This window comes from Capra hircus, chromosome 2 (genome assembly GCF_001704415.2).
Source record: "Capra hircus breed San Clemente chromosome 2, ASM170441v1, whole genome shotgun sequence".
Lineage (NCBI taxonomy): Eukaryota > Metazoa > Chordata > Mammalia > Artiodactyla > Bovidae > Capra > Capra hircus.
In genome coordinates this window covers 46,528,904-46,544,912 of record NC_030809.1, presented here as the reverse complement: position 1 = coordinate 46,544,912, position 16,009 = coordinate 46,528,904, and the positions used below count along the sequence as shown (strand labels likewise).

The 16,009-nt window shown below is 41.9% G+C and overlaps 1 protein-coding gene across 4 annotated transcripts in view; it reads left to right on the top strand.

The window, feature by feature from the left end:
• LOC102188176 (aldehyde oxidase 2) overlaps positions 1-15,535 on the top strand; it is an 82,364-nt gene extending 66,829 nt beyond the window's left edge. The window contains exons 32-36 of one of the 4 annotated variants that reach the window (XM_005676342.3): positions 504-569; positions 682-870; positions 1,173-1,340; positions 12,695-12,770; positions 13,831-15,535. In XM_005676342.3, coding sequence (XP_005676399.2) covers positions 504-569; positions 682-870; positions 1,173-1,340; positions 12,695-12,748 — 477 coding nt within the window. In that variant the 3' untranslated portion in view covers positions 12,749-12,770; positions 13,831-15,535. Of the gene's footprint in view, positions 1-503; positions 570-681; positions 871-1,172; positions 1,371-12,694; positions 12,771-13,329 lie in introns of those variants that run through there. The other 3 variants (XM_005676340.3, XM_005676341.3, XM_005676343.3) reach the window with 3 other exon arrangements.

The following is a 16,009-nucleotide window of genomic DNA, read 5'->3' as shown; positions in this document are numbered from 1 at the left end:
AGCAGAGACATTACTTTGCCCACAAGGGTCCATCTAGTCAAGGCTATGGTTTTTCCAGTAGTCATGTATGGATGTGAGAGTTGGACTGTGAAGAAAGCTAAGCATCGAAGAATTGATGCTTTTGAGCTGTGGTGTTGGAGAAGACTCTTGAGAGTCCCCTGGACTGCAAGGAGATCCAACCAGTCCATCCTAAAGGAGATCAGTCCTGGGTGTTCATTGGAAGGACTGATGTTGAAGCTGAAACTCCAATACTTTGGCTACCTGATGCGAAGAGCTGACTCATTGGAAAAGACCCTAATGCTGGGAAAGATTGAGGGCAGGAAGAGGAGGGGATGACAGAGGATGAGATGGTTGGATGGCATCACCAGCTCAATGGACATGGGTTTGGGTGGACTCCGGGAGTTGGTGATGGACAGGGAGGCCTGGTGTGCTGCGGTTCATGGGGTCGCAAAGAGTCAGACACGACTGAGCGACTGAACTGAACTGAAGTTTAATTTTGGCAGAAAATCAGAACGGACATCGTCATGGATGCCTGCTGCAGTCTAAATCCGGCCATCGATATTGGGCAGGTAGGTGCTGCCCCACCTGGATGGATGCATCTTTTTGAGAGTCATTGTGAGGTCGGTAAAGGCCTTCTGAAAAGCACACAGTATCACAGAGCTTGACATTTTCCCTCTTCAGATTGAAGGTGCATTTATTCAGGGAATGGGCCTTTATACCACTGAAGAGCTGAAATATTCCCCAGAAGGTGTCCTGTACTCTCGAGGCCCAGATGAGTACAAAATTCCAACCATCAGCGATGTCCCAGAGGAGTTTAATGTCTCCTTATTGCCATCATCACAAACTCCACTAACCATCTATTCATCCAAGGTAAGCATTCAAACCTACAACTACACAATGTGCTTTTAAAAACACACATACTACCTTTCCTATAGAACAACTATTTAACCCACACAGGATTTTTAAATTTCAAGTGATACTAGGATTTCTAAGAGCACACAAGCTTCACTCAGTCAGTAAGTCAGCCAGTCAACAAACAATTATTGAAAATTATTTTATGTAAGATGCTGTGCCAGGAGTTGGGGATACAGTGGTGAAAAAGACCTGCCCCTCACCTATGGTGGCTGATGGTCTAGTGCAGAAGCCTCTAAAACAAATGTGCTTCCTTGCAGGGCCTGGGGGAGTCTGGGATGTTCCTGGGGTCATCTGTGTTCTTTGCCATCACTGATGCTGTGGCTGCAGCTCGCAAAGAAAGAGACATAGCTGAGGACTTCACAGTGAAGAGCCCAGCGACTCCAGAATGGGTTCGAATGGCCTGTGCAGATCGGTTCACAGAGATGGTATGGAATTACCGTTTGTTTTTCTAAAAGGTGATTTTTCTATATCTTGCATCTTAGACTACTCAGGTAAATTATAAGATTATATATAAATCTTATATATAAATTATAAAAATTTATAAGATAAAAAATATATATCTTATATATAATTTACTCAGGTAAATTATAATCAAATTATAAGAGCACATTATAAGATACAAGCTCATCAAGTATAAGATGATAAAAATAATCACACAAATACCTTTTAGTGAAAGTGAAAGTGAAGTGTCTGACTCTTTGCAACCCCATGGGGTGTAGCCTATCAGGCTCCTCCGTCCGTGGGATTCTCCAGGCAAGAGTACTGGAGTGGGTTGCCATTTCCTTCTCCAGGAGATCTTCCCAACCCAGGGATTGAACCCGGGTCTCCCTCATTGAGGGCAGACGCCTTACAAGATGTAGTAATTTAAACTTTATGAAAAGCATTTCCCCATCTGTTATGTAACTTAATCATCTGGGCAGTCTTTAAGTAGGATAATTTATGGTACTTCTGAAACAAATAGCTAAATGTGAAACAACAGACCGTTTTCACCAAAACATTCTAAGTATTCCCTCCCTCTATCCTACCTAATCTATCCAATTCTTCGACAAAAACAAACACAAAAAAAATAACCCAGGTCATGGAGAAGTATTTGATAATGTCACTTTCCACATCCCCTATACAAACACAGAGTACACCCAGTCTGTCCTTTATTCAGGAAACATGTGGTCTCATGTCCCGCTGATGCTTTTCCACCTCATTTCATTTCATAGCAGTGCCTCCCAGCCCAGGGGTGAGGATTTGGGAGCCATCTGCTATACACACATGCACACAGCAATGCCAGCCTGCTGGCTGGGGCAGACACGCGATATTGGGTGGGTCATTGGTTCCACCCTGCACTGATTTCCTCATAGCTTCCTTACATCGACAGTAACAGTAGTTCACACTGACTAAATATTTTACAGATTATCTCACTACTCATTCCTACAACTCTGTCAGGTAACTACTATGATTTTCATTTTCTATTGAGGAAACTGAGGTATAGTAATTTACCCAAGGTCACGATTCAAGCCCAGACCACCTGGCTCCAAAGAAGTAATAACTGCCTCCTAGAGAGAAAAGAACTGATTCTCTACTTCTTAAAAGAAATGTGTGTTTTCATAACTACATTAAAAGAAACCCAAATACTTAACTGACCTCCTCAAAACAGCCAGCCATAGAGTAAAAGAACAAAGTGACTCAGGATTTAGGAATATTACTTAAAGGGATATGTCATAACTACTCATTCCCTTCCCCTGCGTGGTGCAGTCCTCGCCCCATCTCCAAATCTGACTCAGCATTTCTTGGACTCCAATAATACTGACCATCCTGGATTTCCCTCCGTCTCCCAGAGATGGTTCTGCCTCTCAGGCTGTCAGCCAATTGCACTGTCCACAGAAAGAATTCCAATCATCTGCCTCGGGCCAGTCCCTGCTCAGAGGGTCAAGGCCAGAGACCCCGCCCTCCTTCACTGCAGGAACTCCTCTGGGCTGATCTGGCCTGGAGAGCCATGTCTGCCCATTCATAACAGCACCAATGACACAAAACTGCAGAATCGTGTGACCTCCACTCCCAAAAGCACAAGCATTTCTGACCTTTAAACAGAAGTTCTCCATCACCTTTTGCAGTAATAAATATCTTTTTCTGGAATGGGGCAGATTCGGGTAACCAAAAAGACACAACAGAAGATACTAATCTTCCTTTCTTGCCTGGTTGAACATGTTCAGCCTTCAAATGTCCCAGCTTTCAGAAAATGAATTTCTTCATTTCCAAGACTTCAGGCTGCTTTTAATAGTCCAGCTGTCTGGCAGTCACTCTGTCATATGCAGTGATAAAGTGTGAATCACTTTAATTTCATTCACCATTTGAAACTCAGCCTGTCAGCTACCTGGTCCATGTAAGGAGGCCACATTTTCTCCCAAATCTGATGATTTCATGGTAAGATTAATAAATGTCTTCATGGATATAAAGCATGTACTGATTTGTACACCAATCAACTAAATGATCAGAGTCAATGTGAGAGTAACCTCTCATTTTCTAAAATACCCATAAGTGGATACATTCTAAATATCACCTAATATTATAATCTGTATTTCATATTACAAACCTTATTTGCATAGCAAGTATTTTTATCTTCATAAAAGTCACACATGTCCATTATGGAAAAACTAGAAAATGCTGAAAAGAATAAGATTAAAGTTAAAATCAGCCCTAATCCCACTAACCAAAAATAACCGTAATAACCATAACATAACCATTTTGGGTTATGTGCATATATATTTATAAATACACACATATGCACACTTTTAACCACATTTTAATTCATATAGGGTTTTTTGTTTTATTTATTTAAGGTTTTATTGTAGTTTAGTTTGCTTACAATGTTATGTCAATTTCTGCTGTATAGCAAAGTGAATGTTATACATATTCATACAGGTTTATATATATATAATATATCCTATTTATATGCTCATTTTACAAAATTTGGATATCCCTAATGTAAATATTTTAAAAGATTTGAATAGTATAATGGGGAGTGACTCAGTTGAGCCTGCATTCACAGGAAATCTGGATTGAGAAGGTCATTTTCCCATGCAATGTTACTCAAAAAATACAGTTGCTTAAACCCAAAGAGAAAATACCTGGCCAAAATTGTTTATCCCCCAAACTTATAATCTTTATTTATAGCCACTGGAACAAGTTTTGGAGGCAGGAACAGGGCAGATACTTCTTAATACTAACCCTCCTGTTATTAAGGTTACTTAGAACATGTTGAGAAAGACCATTTATCTTTCATTCTTATCCCAACCCACAATATTCCTAGCAATTCCACTGACTTCACGTATATCTGAATCAATGAGAATACAGCCTTCTTCAAATTCTTGACAAGACTTGGGTGACCCAATGGTTTTTCTCTTCTAGCCTACAAACCTCCTCAACTGTAGGTCAGCAGAGAGAGAACAATTAGAGCCAGCCTTGCGTGGAGCCTCCTGAAAGAGACAGAGAGGAGGAAGTCCTGATTCTCAGTTTAACAAAGAGAACCAGAAACACACGAATATAGATTCTACTGTCACTTCCTGTCCCAGGAAATGTCAGTATTCCTCCATCCATATAGTAACACAAACCGGAAACCTTGGACTTGGCCCAACAGATCTCTTTCTCATACTCAGTAGCTAGTCCCTCATCACACCCTGTCAGTCTGAACCCCTGACAATCTCTTCCACCAGTCATATTCCTGTTGTTGTTGTTCAGTCACTAAATAATGTCCAACTTTTTGTGACCCCATGAACTGCAGCACGCCAGGCCTCCCTGTCCCTCACTTTCTCCCTGAGTTTGCTCAGACTCATGTCCACTGAGTCAGTTTCCATCAGATGCCATCCAACCATCACATCCTCTGTTGCTCCCTTCTCCTCTTGCCCTCAATCTTTCCCAGCATCAGGGTCTTTTCTAATGAGTCAGTGCTTTGCACCCTGGACTCTGCAGGTTTCTAGGGTGCAGACCAGTTACAGACCTCATAACTGGTCTGTAGGCTAAAACAGAGAAACCGTTGGATCACCCAAGGCTTGTCAAGGATTTGAAAAGGGCTGTCTTCTGACTGATTGAAGTATATGTGAGGTCAGTTTATTTTCCTCCATTTCTATTGACTTCATGTCTAACCACTATGTCATTCATGCATTAAACATTTATTGAGGATCTAATATGTGCCTGGCATTAATCTAGGTGCTGAGAATACAGCAGTGAATCAAACAGAGAGTGATCTCTACCTTCAAGAAGCTTACTTTCTAGAGACTCTAAGTCCAACTTCCATCTCTCTAGCCTGGGTCAAAGCAGCCTTGTAACTAGTCTCCCTAAACCCACTGCAACCAGAGATGTGTGGCATGACAAATATGATCATGTCTTTCTAGCATGTACACGAGGTGAAAAATTTCCATCTCTCAGGATAAAGATAAAACTGTTTATGTTGCCCTGCCAAGCCTATAAACCTGCAGAGCTCAACCTGGCCAGCACTCCCCCACTTCTTCAGCCGCACGAGGTACCCTACCTCGCCTTGTCTCTCCACCCCAGCTACACTTGCTTTCATCTGTCTGTTCCACATGTCAAGGACAGAGGCCTCCACTAGCTCTTCCTGCTGCTTAGAATCATCTTCTTGCTTTTCCTCACTCAGCTAATCCCCCTGCTCACCTTTCATGTCTTATTTAAATTCAAGAAATTAAATGATATTTCCCTTCTCCATAGTTTGAGGTTCACAAGTATAGTGGTGAACTAGACTCACAGGCACCTTCTCTCTAGCTGTTTACAGTGTAGCAGAGGGAGAAACCAATTGCTGTAAAGTATAAGTGCTTGCCCTGGAGAAGGCAAAGGCACCCCACCCCAGTACTCTTGCCTGGAAAATCCCATGGATGGAGGAGCCCGGTAGGCTGCAGTCCATGGGGTCGCAAAGAGTTGGACACGGCTGAGCGACTTCACTTTCACTTTTCACTTTCATGCACTGGAGAAGGAAATGGCAACCCACTCCAGTGTTCTTGCCTGGAGAATCCCAGGGACGGGGGAGCCTGGTGGGCTGCCGTCTATGGGGTCGCACAGAGTCGGACACGACTGAAGTGACTTAGCAGCAGCAGCAGCATAAGTGCTTGCCCAACTCTGAGTTATCCCTGAGTGTCAATGGGACAAACTTTTCTAACTTAGCCTTAACCTTTTCTTACAGTCAAAGGGGTAAGAGATAAGGCCCAGCTTTGATCATTCATCCTACAATCCATTCATTCATCTAGCATACTTACTCAGCCCTTTCCATGAGCCAGGCACTGCTGGGAACTAAAAAAAACACTGATAGTCAACTTCTGCCAAATGGACCCTACATTCTGTTGGGAAAGCCAGACAGTCAACAAGAAATACACAATATAATTTCAGATGGTGATAAATATTGTGACACAAAACAGAAGAGTAGGCAGCTAGCATGTGATAGATGATTTTAGATTATTAAAGAAGCTTTCTCTGGAGTATTCATGTTTGATCTGAGGCCTAAATGAAGTGGAGGAACAAGCATGAAGCTGGTAAGGGTGTATTCCAGGCAGAGAATAGCCAGTGCAAATGCCCTGGGGCAGATTCAATGGATTCAAAGTAGCCCTCAAAATGGCCTTCTTCATAAAGTCTCTGATCTTGCCTCCCTGGTAGCAAAAAACTTAAAACTGACAGACTGCAGAAGCTGTTTTCCATGGCAGAGAGATAAAAGAAATATGTGGTCAAGCCACTCTATCTTCCCATCTTTGGGTGAAACCTGAATAGTTCTTATCCAGTCCGCAATTTCCTAGCAACTAGCCTCCATCACAATGCAGGTCTCTGGCTTCAGATCTTTAGCAGCTGTCATTCATTCAATGGCAGGCCTCCTGAACTCTTATAGCTTGGCTCTCGACCAGTTTTTTTGGCACAGTAGAGCAAATGTGAACCTGCATTAGAATTTATTGAGGTGGCCCAAAAGGTTCTTCAGGTTTTTCAAAAAGTTTGTTCCAGTTTTTCTGTGAGATGTTACCAAACGAAATTTTTGGATAACCCAATACATTTGCTCCAACTACAATGTAGCTTTTTAGTTGCGATATATGTAAGGACTCACACTGGCATACAACACTGTACTATGAAAACAAACGTTTTTAGAAACAGATACTGATACTCTTTGTACTTGGTCTGTGAATACTTTTGTCAAAAGACAATTTGTTCTGACAAGTAAGAAGGTGAGACAGTTGGAAGGTCTGTATACTAGAAGATGAGCATTGGAAAGTCCCAGATCTCTTCTTTTAATAACTTTCTTATAACCACAAGGTAAATAAAAACCAGTGTATAGCTACTTCTTCAACAGAAATGATGGTTAAACATTCTGTATTTTTCCTTTGGAATTAAGTAAAATAATGCATGTAAAAACACTGTGTGAATACAAGTCACTACATAAATATTACAGTTCTGGTCTCCACCAAATATCCATAACCGCTAAGGACCTTTTTTCAAAATATGCCTCTCCCAGAGGCTTAAAAAGACTTTCCACATTAAATCAAGCTGACCTGCTGAGGGCAGGAAAAAAAAAAAAAACAGCCCTTAACACTTAGCAGCCACTTTCATGGATAACTGTCTTTAAGCATCAGTGAGAAGCAGGCATTGGTAAGAAGCCTGGAGCTTTTTTTTTAAATCTTTTGGCTGCACCCAGCAGCCAAAAGGGACCTTGGTTCCTGGACCAGGAATCAAACCCATGCCCTCTGCATTGATAGCGTGGAGTCTTAACCACTGGACCACCAGGGAAGTCCCTGGAGCACTTTTGTTGTAAAAAGTTCTACAAATTGAATAATCATAGGAAAAATTTTTTTGACCAGTATGACAAAAAAAATTTTATATGACCAGTATGGTTACCTTGATTACAGTTGTTAATTGTTGCTCTTAACCAGGGGCCCTTTCTCAGGTGGTTCCCTCCTGGTCAGAACAGTGTTGCTGGTGTTAGTTTCTGCTCTGAGCTCAACAGAGCAGCCTGGCTCAAACAGATACCATCAGAAATATCATTCCTATACAAAATTTTCCTTTTTAGTGATGGGAGAGAGAAAATTGTAATTCTTGGGAAATGTATTTTGTAAAGTCGTTTAAAATACGACAAGGAATAAAAGAGGGTATTTCCTTTAAAGGTATACAGAAAATGCCTAATCAACACTTTCAAATTAGGACTTTCCTTAAAAACAATTATTTCATTAAAAAAACAACTTTATGATTCAGAGACATGAAGGAATCCACAATCTTAAAAATTAGAAAAATACTGCTTACTAGAATTCATCCTGCCCTGTAATTCTATAAAGTTGGCAAATGTCTTTTTTCTGAAGACCTTTACCTTCTCCGCTTTGAAAACCTAAAACATAACCAGTTTGGAGAGGGCAGGAGGGAGGAGCATTAAGATTAAATGATACAAAAAAGCTACTGGACTTCCCTGGGGGTCCAGTGGTTAAGACTCCACAATCCTAAATGCAGGAGGTGTGGGTTCAATCCCTGGTCAGGGAATAAAGATCTCACATGCTGTATGGTACAGTCAAAAAAAATTTTTTTTTAAGATACAAGCTACTATGTATTGGGTTGGCCAAAAAGTTCATTTGGGTTTTCCCATAATAACAACCCAATATAAAATAAATAAGCAACAAGAATATATTGTACAGTACAGGGAAATAGAGTCACTATTCTGTAATAACTTTAAATGGAGTATAATCTAGAAAAATGTTGAATCACTATGTTGTACATGTGAAACTGATAAAATATTGTAAATCAATTTATACTTTGATTTGAAAAAAATTAGGAGAAAAACCCTAAAGCAGCTTCCTTTCACCTGCTGTCCTGCCTCTACCTCATTAGGACCCAGGTCTCATTTTCCCTCCCTGCTGCTTTTGCATTTCTAGGTGTACACACTCTGTGAGAGCTGGCAACATTAAAAGTGCCACCTGTTTAGCTCAGTAAAGGAAGCCCTTCCTGACGGTGAAAGAGGAAAGGCGTGTGAGCATTTCCTGTGCTGTGACAAGCCTACTTTACCTGCTCTGTTCTCAGCTGGCTCGCCCCCAGATGCTAGTTCTCAACCCCATGTCCCACCCACACTCAGGCTTGAGTTCCTCTGAGCAGGGGGAGATACACTGCCAGTCTTACAAGCCTGCAAGCCCTTTCCTTACGGTTTTGGAACCTACTCCAGCAACGCGTGGAAACATGCAGCCTGCAGCCTGTTCTGCCGGAAGCTGAGCCACAGATGATCGGCAGGACCTTAAAGCAGCGCAGTCATGCCTCAGTCACATGGATTCCGTGATACAGAGCACAGATACAGATCGCACGACTTGGGCTGCCTCAACAGCTTCCCCAGAACACCGAGCCTGTGGTCCTGCTCCCATGAGAGACACACCCAGGCAGACAGGCGGGACACACACACGCACATACACACACACACACGCACACACACACACACACACCTTCACACATTCAGACAGGCACACACACACACACCTTCACACATTCAGACAGACAGACAGACAGACACACACACCTTCACACATTCAGACAGGCACACACACACACGCACACACACACACCTTCACACATTCAGACAGGCACACACACACACACACACCCCTTCACACATTCAGACAGGCGCACACACACACACACACTCACACATTCGGACAGGCACACACACACACACTCACACATTCAGACAGGCACACACACACACACACCTTCACACATTCAGACAGGCACACACACACACACCTACACACATTCAGACAGGCACACACGCACACACACACACCTTCACACATTCAGACAGGCACACACACACACACACACACACACACACCTTCACATATTCAGACAGGCATGAACTGGCCCATTCTTCACCGCCTCCTCCTCCCCCCTGCCTCTCATGATGTCTTGGAAGAGGTTTTGTGACCAAACTGGTTCCACATTGAACATGCTTGCTCCGGGTGGCAACACGTGGTAACACTTCATACAGTGACCTTTCTTACTGCTAAAGCAGATGATCTGATACTGTTAGTGATTATGTATTTTTGCATCTAAAAATTCTCCTACCTGGTCTCTGGAAGGTTGCTCCTTTAGTCTGGCAAAACTGGAGGCATCCCTCAGATTAAGAGAGGGAATAAGGGATGCAGAATGGGAAAAAGGAAAAAGGCAGCCATCTTATCCAGTCAGGGAAAGGAGTTATGACACAATTTCTTAGCTTTGTGATGAAGATATGGCCCTGGAGTCAAAGGCACTGGAGTTGTGATCCCAGCCCTAATTTAAGAAAAACAAAATTTGTTTTTAATTGAAGGGTAATTGCTCTACAACATTGTGTTGATTTCTGCCATACATCAACATGAATTAGCCATCCAGCCCTACTTTTGATGATGTATTTAACCACTCTGATAATTTAATTTCTTTATAAAATGGCAGGAAATATTCATGGAGAGAATAACTCTAGTTTCCGTATAGCGTTGTTAAAAGGTTTGAATAAAACACATGAAAAGCATTTAGCAGCTGTCGCACATAGTAAATGGTCAATATACACTGATGATGATGTGTGGAATGATGACTGGGCCAGAAGTCCTCAGGGCTATCTTCAGTTTTGATGACTCAGTGATGCACTCACAGAACTCAGAAAGCTGTTATTCGTGGTAATGGCTTATTACAGTGAAAGGATAGAGATTAACATCATGAAAGGCAAAGGCACATGGGGCAAAGTCCAGGAGAGACCAGGTGAGGCTTTCAGGCGTCTTCTTCCAGTGGAGTCACACAGAGAGCCACCTACTTTCCCCAGCAGCAACGTGGAAGAAGAAGATACATGATGTATTGCCAGCCAGGGAAGCTCAGCTGAGCCTTGGTGTCCAGGAGTTTTATTAAGGATCAGCCACATAGGCACAGGTTGTGCGCAAAGCTGACCTTAGTCACTCAGTGTCCAGCCCTTCCAGAAGTCAAGTGATATTATTAAGACCTCAGGTAAACAAAGGCACTCTTACAAGGCAGGATATTCCAAGGGCTAGGATGTTACTCCCAGGAGTTGGTCAAAGGCTAACTCTTTCTTTGGAATGTGCAGAGTTTGGACAATGGAGGCCTCCTGAATTCATCCTTTCCTGCACAATGAGGATGATGAACAATCCTGGACTGATGACACTAAGCATTGAAATCAGTGAGACTGGGCACAGATATACTTCAGAAGGTTTAGCTATAAGTGGAATCAGTCTTGACCACCAAAGTCAATATATTGCCTTAATCGTAGCTATCAAGAACCAACAGGGAGAAAGAGGAGGAGGCAGAAAGGGAATAATGGCCCTAAAGGGAGAAGTGAAAGAGAAGATCATGAAAGGCCAGTGAAGATCTGCTTACATCCCAGAGCCGGGATCCTTGAGGGAAAAAGGGAAATTGGGTCCTCGCTCAAGAAGCTAGGGAGTGGGTGAGACCCAAGAAGGCTAGGGTAGCAGGAGAATGAGTATTGATCTGAGTCCCAAAGTAGAAGAGTACCCCAGGAACCCAGGTCTGGTGACAAGAATAGGAAACCGGTTTTTGGAGAGACTAAAATTTAACAGAAGAGTTGGCCTGGATCTACTTCAGACGAGACTGAGGAGCTTTGTCCTGCACCCAGCCCAGTCCTGGTGGAACAGGCTGACCCTAAATAAGACAGCCAAGTAAATCCTAGTGCAGCAGTTAGGTTAGAGAATCGGGGAAGTCCCTCTCAGGAGGGCAAACTAGTCCTCTATTTACATTTCAATACAGATTGAGAGCAAACAGGAAGAATGGGGCTGGTAAAGATACCCTGACAAGTTAGGAGCTAGGCTGTGTTTTTGTTTGTGGTTTTCTGTCCTCTTTTTGTGTTGTTTTTTTTTTTGTGAAATAAATATCAGGAGACAAGCTCTCTGAAATTTTCATAACTTTTCACTATTTACAGAAAGTTTTTTATGTTTTTAACACTTTTGTAACTAAAAGTCAACTCTTCAAACAAAAACATCACCGCAGAGGAGGTGGGAATGTACATTCTGCTTACTCTGCTTTGGGGCAAACCCAGCAGAGAGAATTCCGCAGATGGGAGCTGCAGACCAGAAGGAAGAAGGACAAATAGGCTAAATTCTTGGGGCTTCTAGCCCAGAATAGAGAAATGGGCCGGAGTTTAACTGGAGCCAAATCATTTGGCTAGGCATGTAGACAGGGCTCTTCTCAGATCCCTGCAGAGGAGTCTGGGTCTGTAAACTACAAGCAACTCTCAGCCTAACCACTTTGCCCTTCCCATCCTCCTCCCACAAAGATTTTCGTTGGATTTATAATTCTTTTGGGGATTCACATCTGAAAGGCAGAGAAGATAGGTTAAAAAATCCAAAAAAGTCAAAGTGTCAGTCGCTCAGTCATGTGCAACTCTTTGTGACCACATGGACTGTATCCAACCTGGCTCTTCTGTCCATAGAATTCTCCAGGCAAGAATACTGGAGTGGAGAGCCATTCCCTTCTCCAGGAGATCTTCTCAATCCAGGGATCCAACTGAGGTCTCCTGCTTGCAGGCAGATTCTTCCCCATCTGAGCCACCAGAGTGTGCCCTCTTAATTAGCAGTGTAATGGTTAGCAGAGATGACAGCACAGACCCCCTATCTTTTCAGAGTTGTCGTTTGAAAGGAATAGTACAATCCCATTCCCCAGGAAATTTCTGCTGCTTCCCGTCAGAAACATCTTTCAAAACCTACAGATTTGATATCATTTTCCTGGTGAAATATTACAAAGGTATTATGATGTTTAGTATTTAATTTACTTTCTTTCTTAGATTCCAAGAGATGATCCTAAGACATTTAAACCCTGGTCGATCACTGTGGCATAACACTGTTGTCAATGCCTTAAAGGTAAGATCAATAAGCTGAAAGAGAATTACTCAAAATGACAAGGTCAGCTAGTCCAGTGGTTTTCAAGTTGTGTTCTGTGATATCTTAGGATTGCACAAGTGTGTAAATCAAGTTTCCTTTTTAAACCCTTTTTTAAAAAATTAATCTTTATTGGAGTATGATTGCTTCTTTTTAAATCTTACCCAATATTTTCAGTGTTTATTTATTTATTTATTTGGCTGCACTGGGTCTTAGCTGCAACATGCAGAATCTTTTAGTTGCGGCATTCAAGATCTAGTTCCCTGACCAGGGATCGATCCTGGGCCTCCTGCATTGGGAGCATGGAGTCTCAGCCACTGACCCACCAGGGAAGTCCCTGAGTCTTTAACCATCTTCCTTTACCTTTCAAAGTTTTGCACTCTTCAGAGTAGCATAATTTTCTTATGTATTTGCTTTATGTGCTGAACATTGACCTTACTAAATTTATTCCACACTAAAATCATATATGTGTGTGTGTTCCCTGTAACATTTTAAATCTCTGCTAAAAGTGTGTCAAAACTGGATTTCCTTAATGGCTTAGTGGTAAAGAATCCGCCTGCCAATGCAGGGAACATGAGTTTCATCTCTGGTCAGTGAAGATCCCACAGCTTTGGACCAACTGAGCCCGTGTGTCACGACTACTGAGCCTGTGCTCTAGAGCTGGGAGCCGCACCTTGGGAAGCCCTCCCGCCTTGGAGCCCGTATTCCGCGGCAAGAGAAGCCAATGCAGGGAGAAGCCCAGCACAATTGGAGAGCAACCCCACCTTTCCACAACTAGAGAAAGCCAGAGCACCATGAAGGTCCAGCACAGCCAAAAATAAATAAGTAATCTTTTTAAAAACCTCTGATCTCATTTTATATGATCTCTCTGATTCTTATTTTATAAATGAAGACATGGAGGGCAAGAGAAAATAAGTAACTCCCTAAATTATTCAAATCTGTGAAGCTTACAGTTCATTTTGTCAACTACTTATTGTTCTCTCCACATACAAAAGTTGAGATTTGTACCCCTTTATAATTATTATCTTTTCTTTTTTCCCAGGAGTTTCAGTTTTTCACAAGTGAAAAGATGGTTTGTTAATGCTAACTGGACTCCAAACTGATATTCTTGTATTGTTGTGTGGGGGTGGAAGACACAAAATTTAGAAATATTATTCAGATTTTACTATATTAAAAAGATGAATCATTACCTCCAAATTGTTGACTTAGACTTTCTAGCCTAAAGGCCGCCAATCAAACACTGCACTTGTCACAGCAAGGAGCATAACGGTTGATTTTTTCTGAAGATATCATGTAAATATTGCTATGAAAGCAAAATTTCCCTTTGTGTACCCACCCAATCTAACTAAACTAGTAATCCAGGTTACAGTTCTACAATGAAAGATACTTCTCAGCTGAAGAACATGTGATTAGTTTTCCCAGAGATGTGTTTGATTCAGTTGTAAGAACACCATAAAAGTCCTTAAGGTTTTGTATTATTTTGTTTTTACTGTGGAGTAGCTATGGGTCTGTGTATGTGCATTGAACAGCAAAGGAATATTTTCCTCATGTAGGTCAGCTATGCAACTGGTTAACATTCTTTTGGAATTTGGAAGGGAAAATCAATGTAAAAACATTTTTAATATATTATCACAAAACCCTTTATTTTTTTTAACTTGGTCATGAAAAAGTATTCACTCTGTTATCAGTTTCAGAAATGCTTAATTGCTCAGTTTTCCATATATAGAAGTAGGTGCCGTGGAGCTCGACCACAAAGAAGGTAAAATGCCAAAGAATTGATGCCTTCAAACTGTGGTGCTAGAGAAGACTCTTGAAAGTCCCTTGGACAGCAAGGAGATCAAACCAATTAATCTTAAGAGAAATCAACCATGAATACTCATTGGAAGGACTGATGCTGAAGCTGAAGCTCCAGTATTTTGCTCATCTGATGCAAACAGATGACTCCTTGGAAAAGTCCTTGATGCTGGGAAAGACTGAGGGCAGAAGGAGAGGAGGGTGACAGAGGATGAGGTGACTGGATGGCATCACCGATGCAATGGACATGAACTTGGGCAAACTTCCAGAGGTGGGAGGGACAGGGAGGCCTGGTGTGCTACACTCCATGGGGTTGCAAAGATTCAGACACGACTGGGTGACTGAACTACAATGACAACAATGTGGAGCAAAAGAATCCTGAATTGTAATCACCTTTATGCTGTAGTTAAAACATGCATAATCCATCAAATTCCACTTACCTGCATTTTAGGGGCCTTCAGAGAAGGAGAAACCAGCATGTGAATTAGGCCTCATTTGACCAAAAAGTCGGAGGATAAAATGATGCTCTGTCAACCAGAAGTCATACCATCAGGCTCACCAGTCATCTGCAGTGACTCCTGGAGTGAATGAAGGAGGGGAGGCTGAAATGAGAGTGCTGGGGAAAGAAAGCAAAGATTGGGCATGTAGTCTATTCTGAGGGTCGTTGAAGGCCATGAGCACGTCTGATTGAAGGGACTGGGGTGTGGCCTGTACAGTGGTGGGAGGCTCCACTGGGCCACAGGAGCCCAAGGGAGGAAGTGGGACAGGAGCACAGAGAAAAAGGAGACAGGAGCAGAAGGGTCATGTGCAGGGCATAAATGATGCAAGACTCTTGCACACTGGAGCAGCAAAGCTGGGAACTTAGTGGGTGTAGCCAGGGTGAAATAAGTTGAAAGTAATAAAGAAAAAATGTTTTGGCTCTTGAAAATAAAATCCTTAACTGTGTAATCTAATATGAATGTGAGAAATGCATGTGTTTTTATCATTTGTGTCATTTTAAATGATGATAAACATAACTTTTTTAAAAATTTGGCCTATTAGGGCTAAGGATTTTTCATTTGTCATGGTTGAGAACCATAAAGCACCAAGAACAGAGGGATCTGAATAAAAATTATTCATGTAAGTTGATGCACTAAAATCTGGATGGCATGGATATAAGTACTTTTTAAAAAAGACTTATTTGAAGCCACATCCTAAAAACCAGTTCCTTGAGCTCTATAAACTTTGGTATAAAAGGATAAAGCTTAAAACTTAACTAGAATTTTTGGATAAGTAATACATCTACACAGTTAAAAAAATATATGCAAAGGTGTGCAGGGCAAAAACTTATTCTAGTATCACCATCCCATCCAGTTTTTACACAAGTGCAGAGTGTTAACCACTTTTGTTAGCTACTTTTTACTTTTTTGTCTCCTTCAGAAATAGCT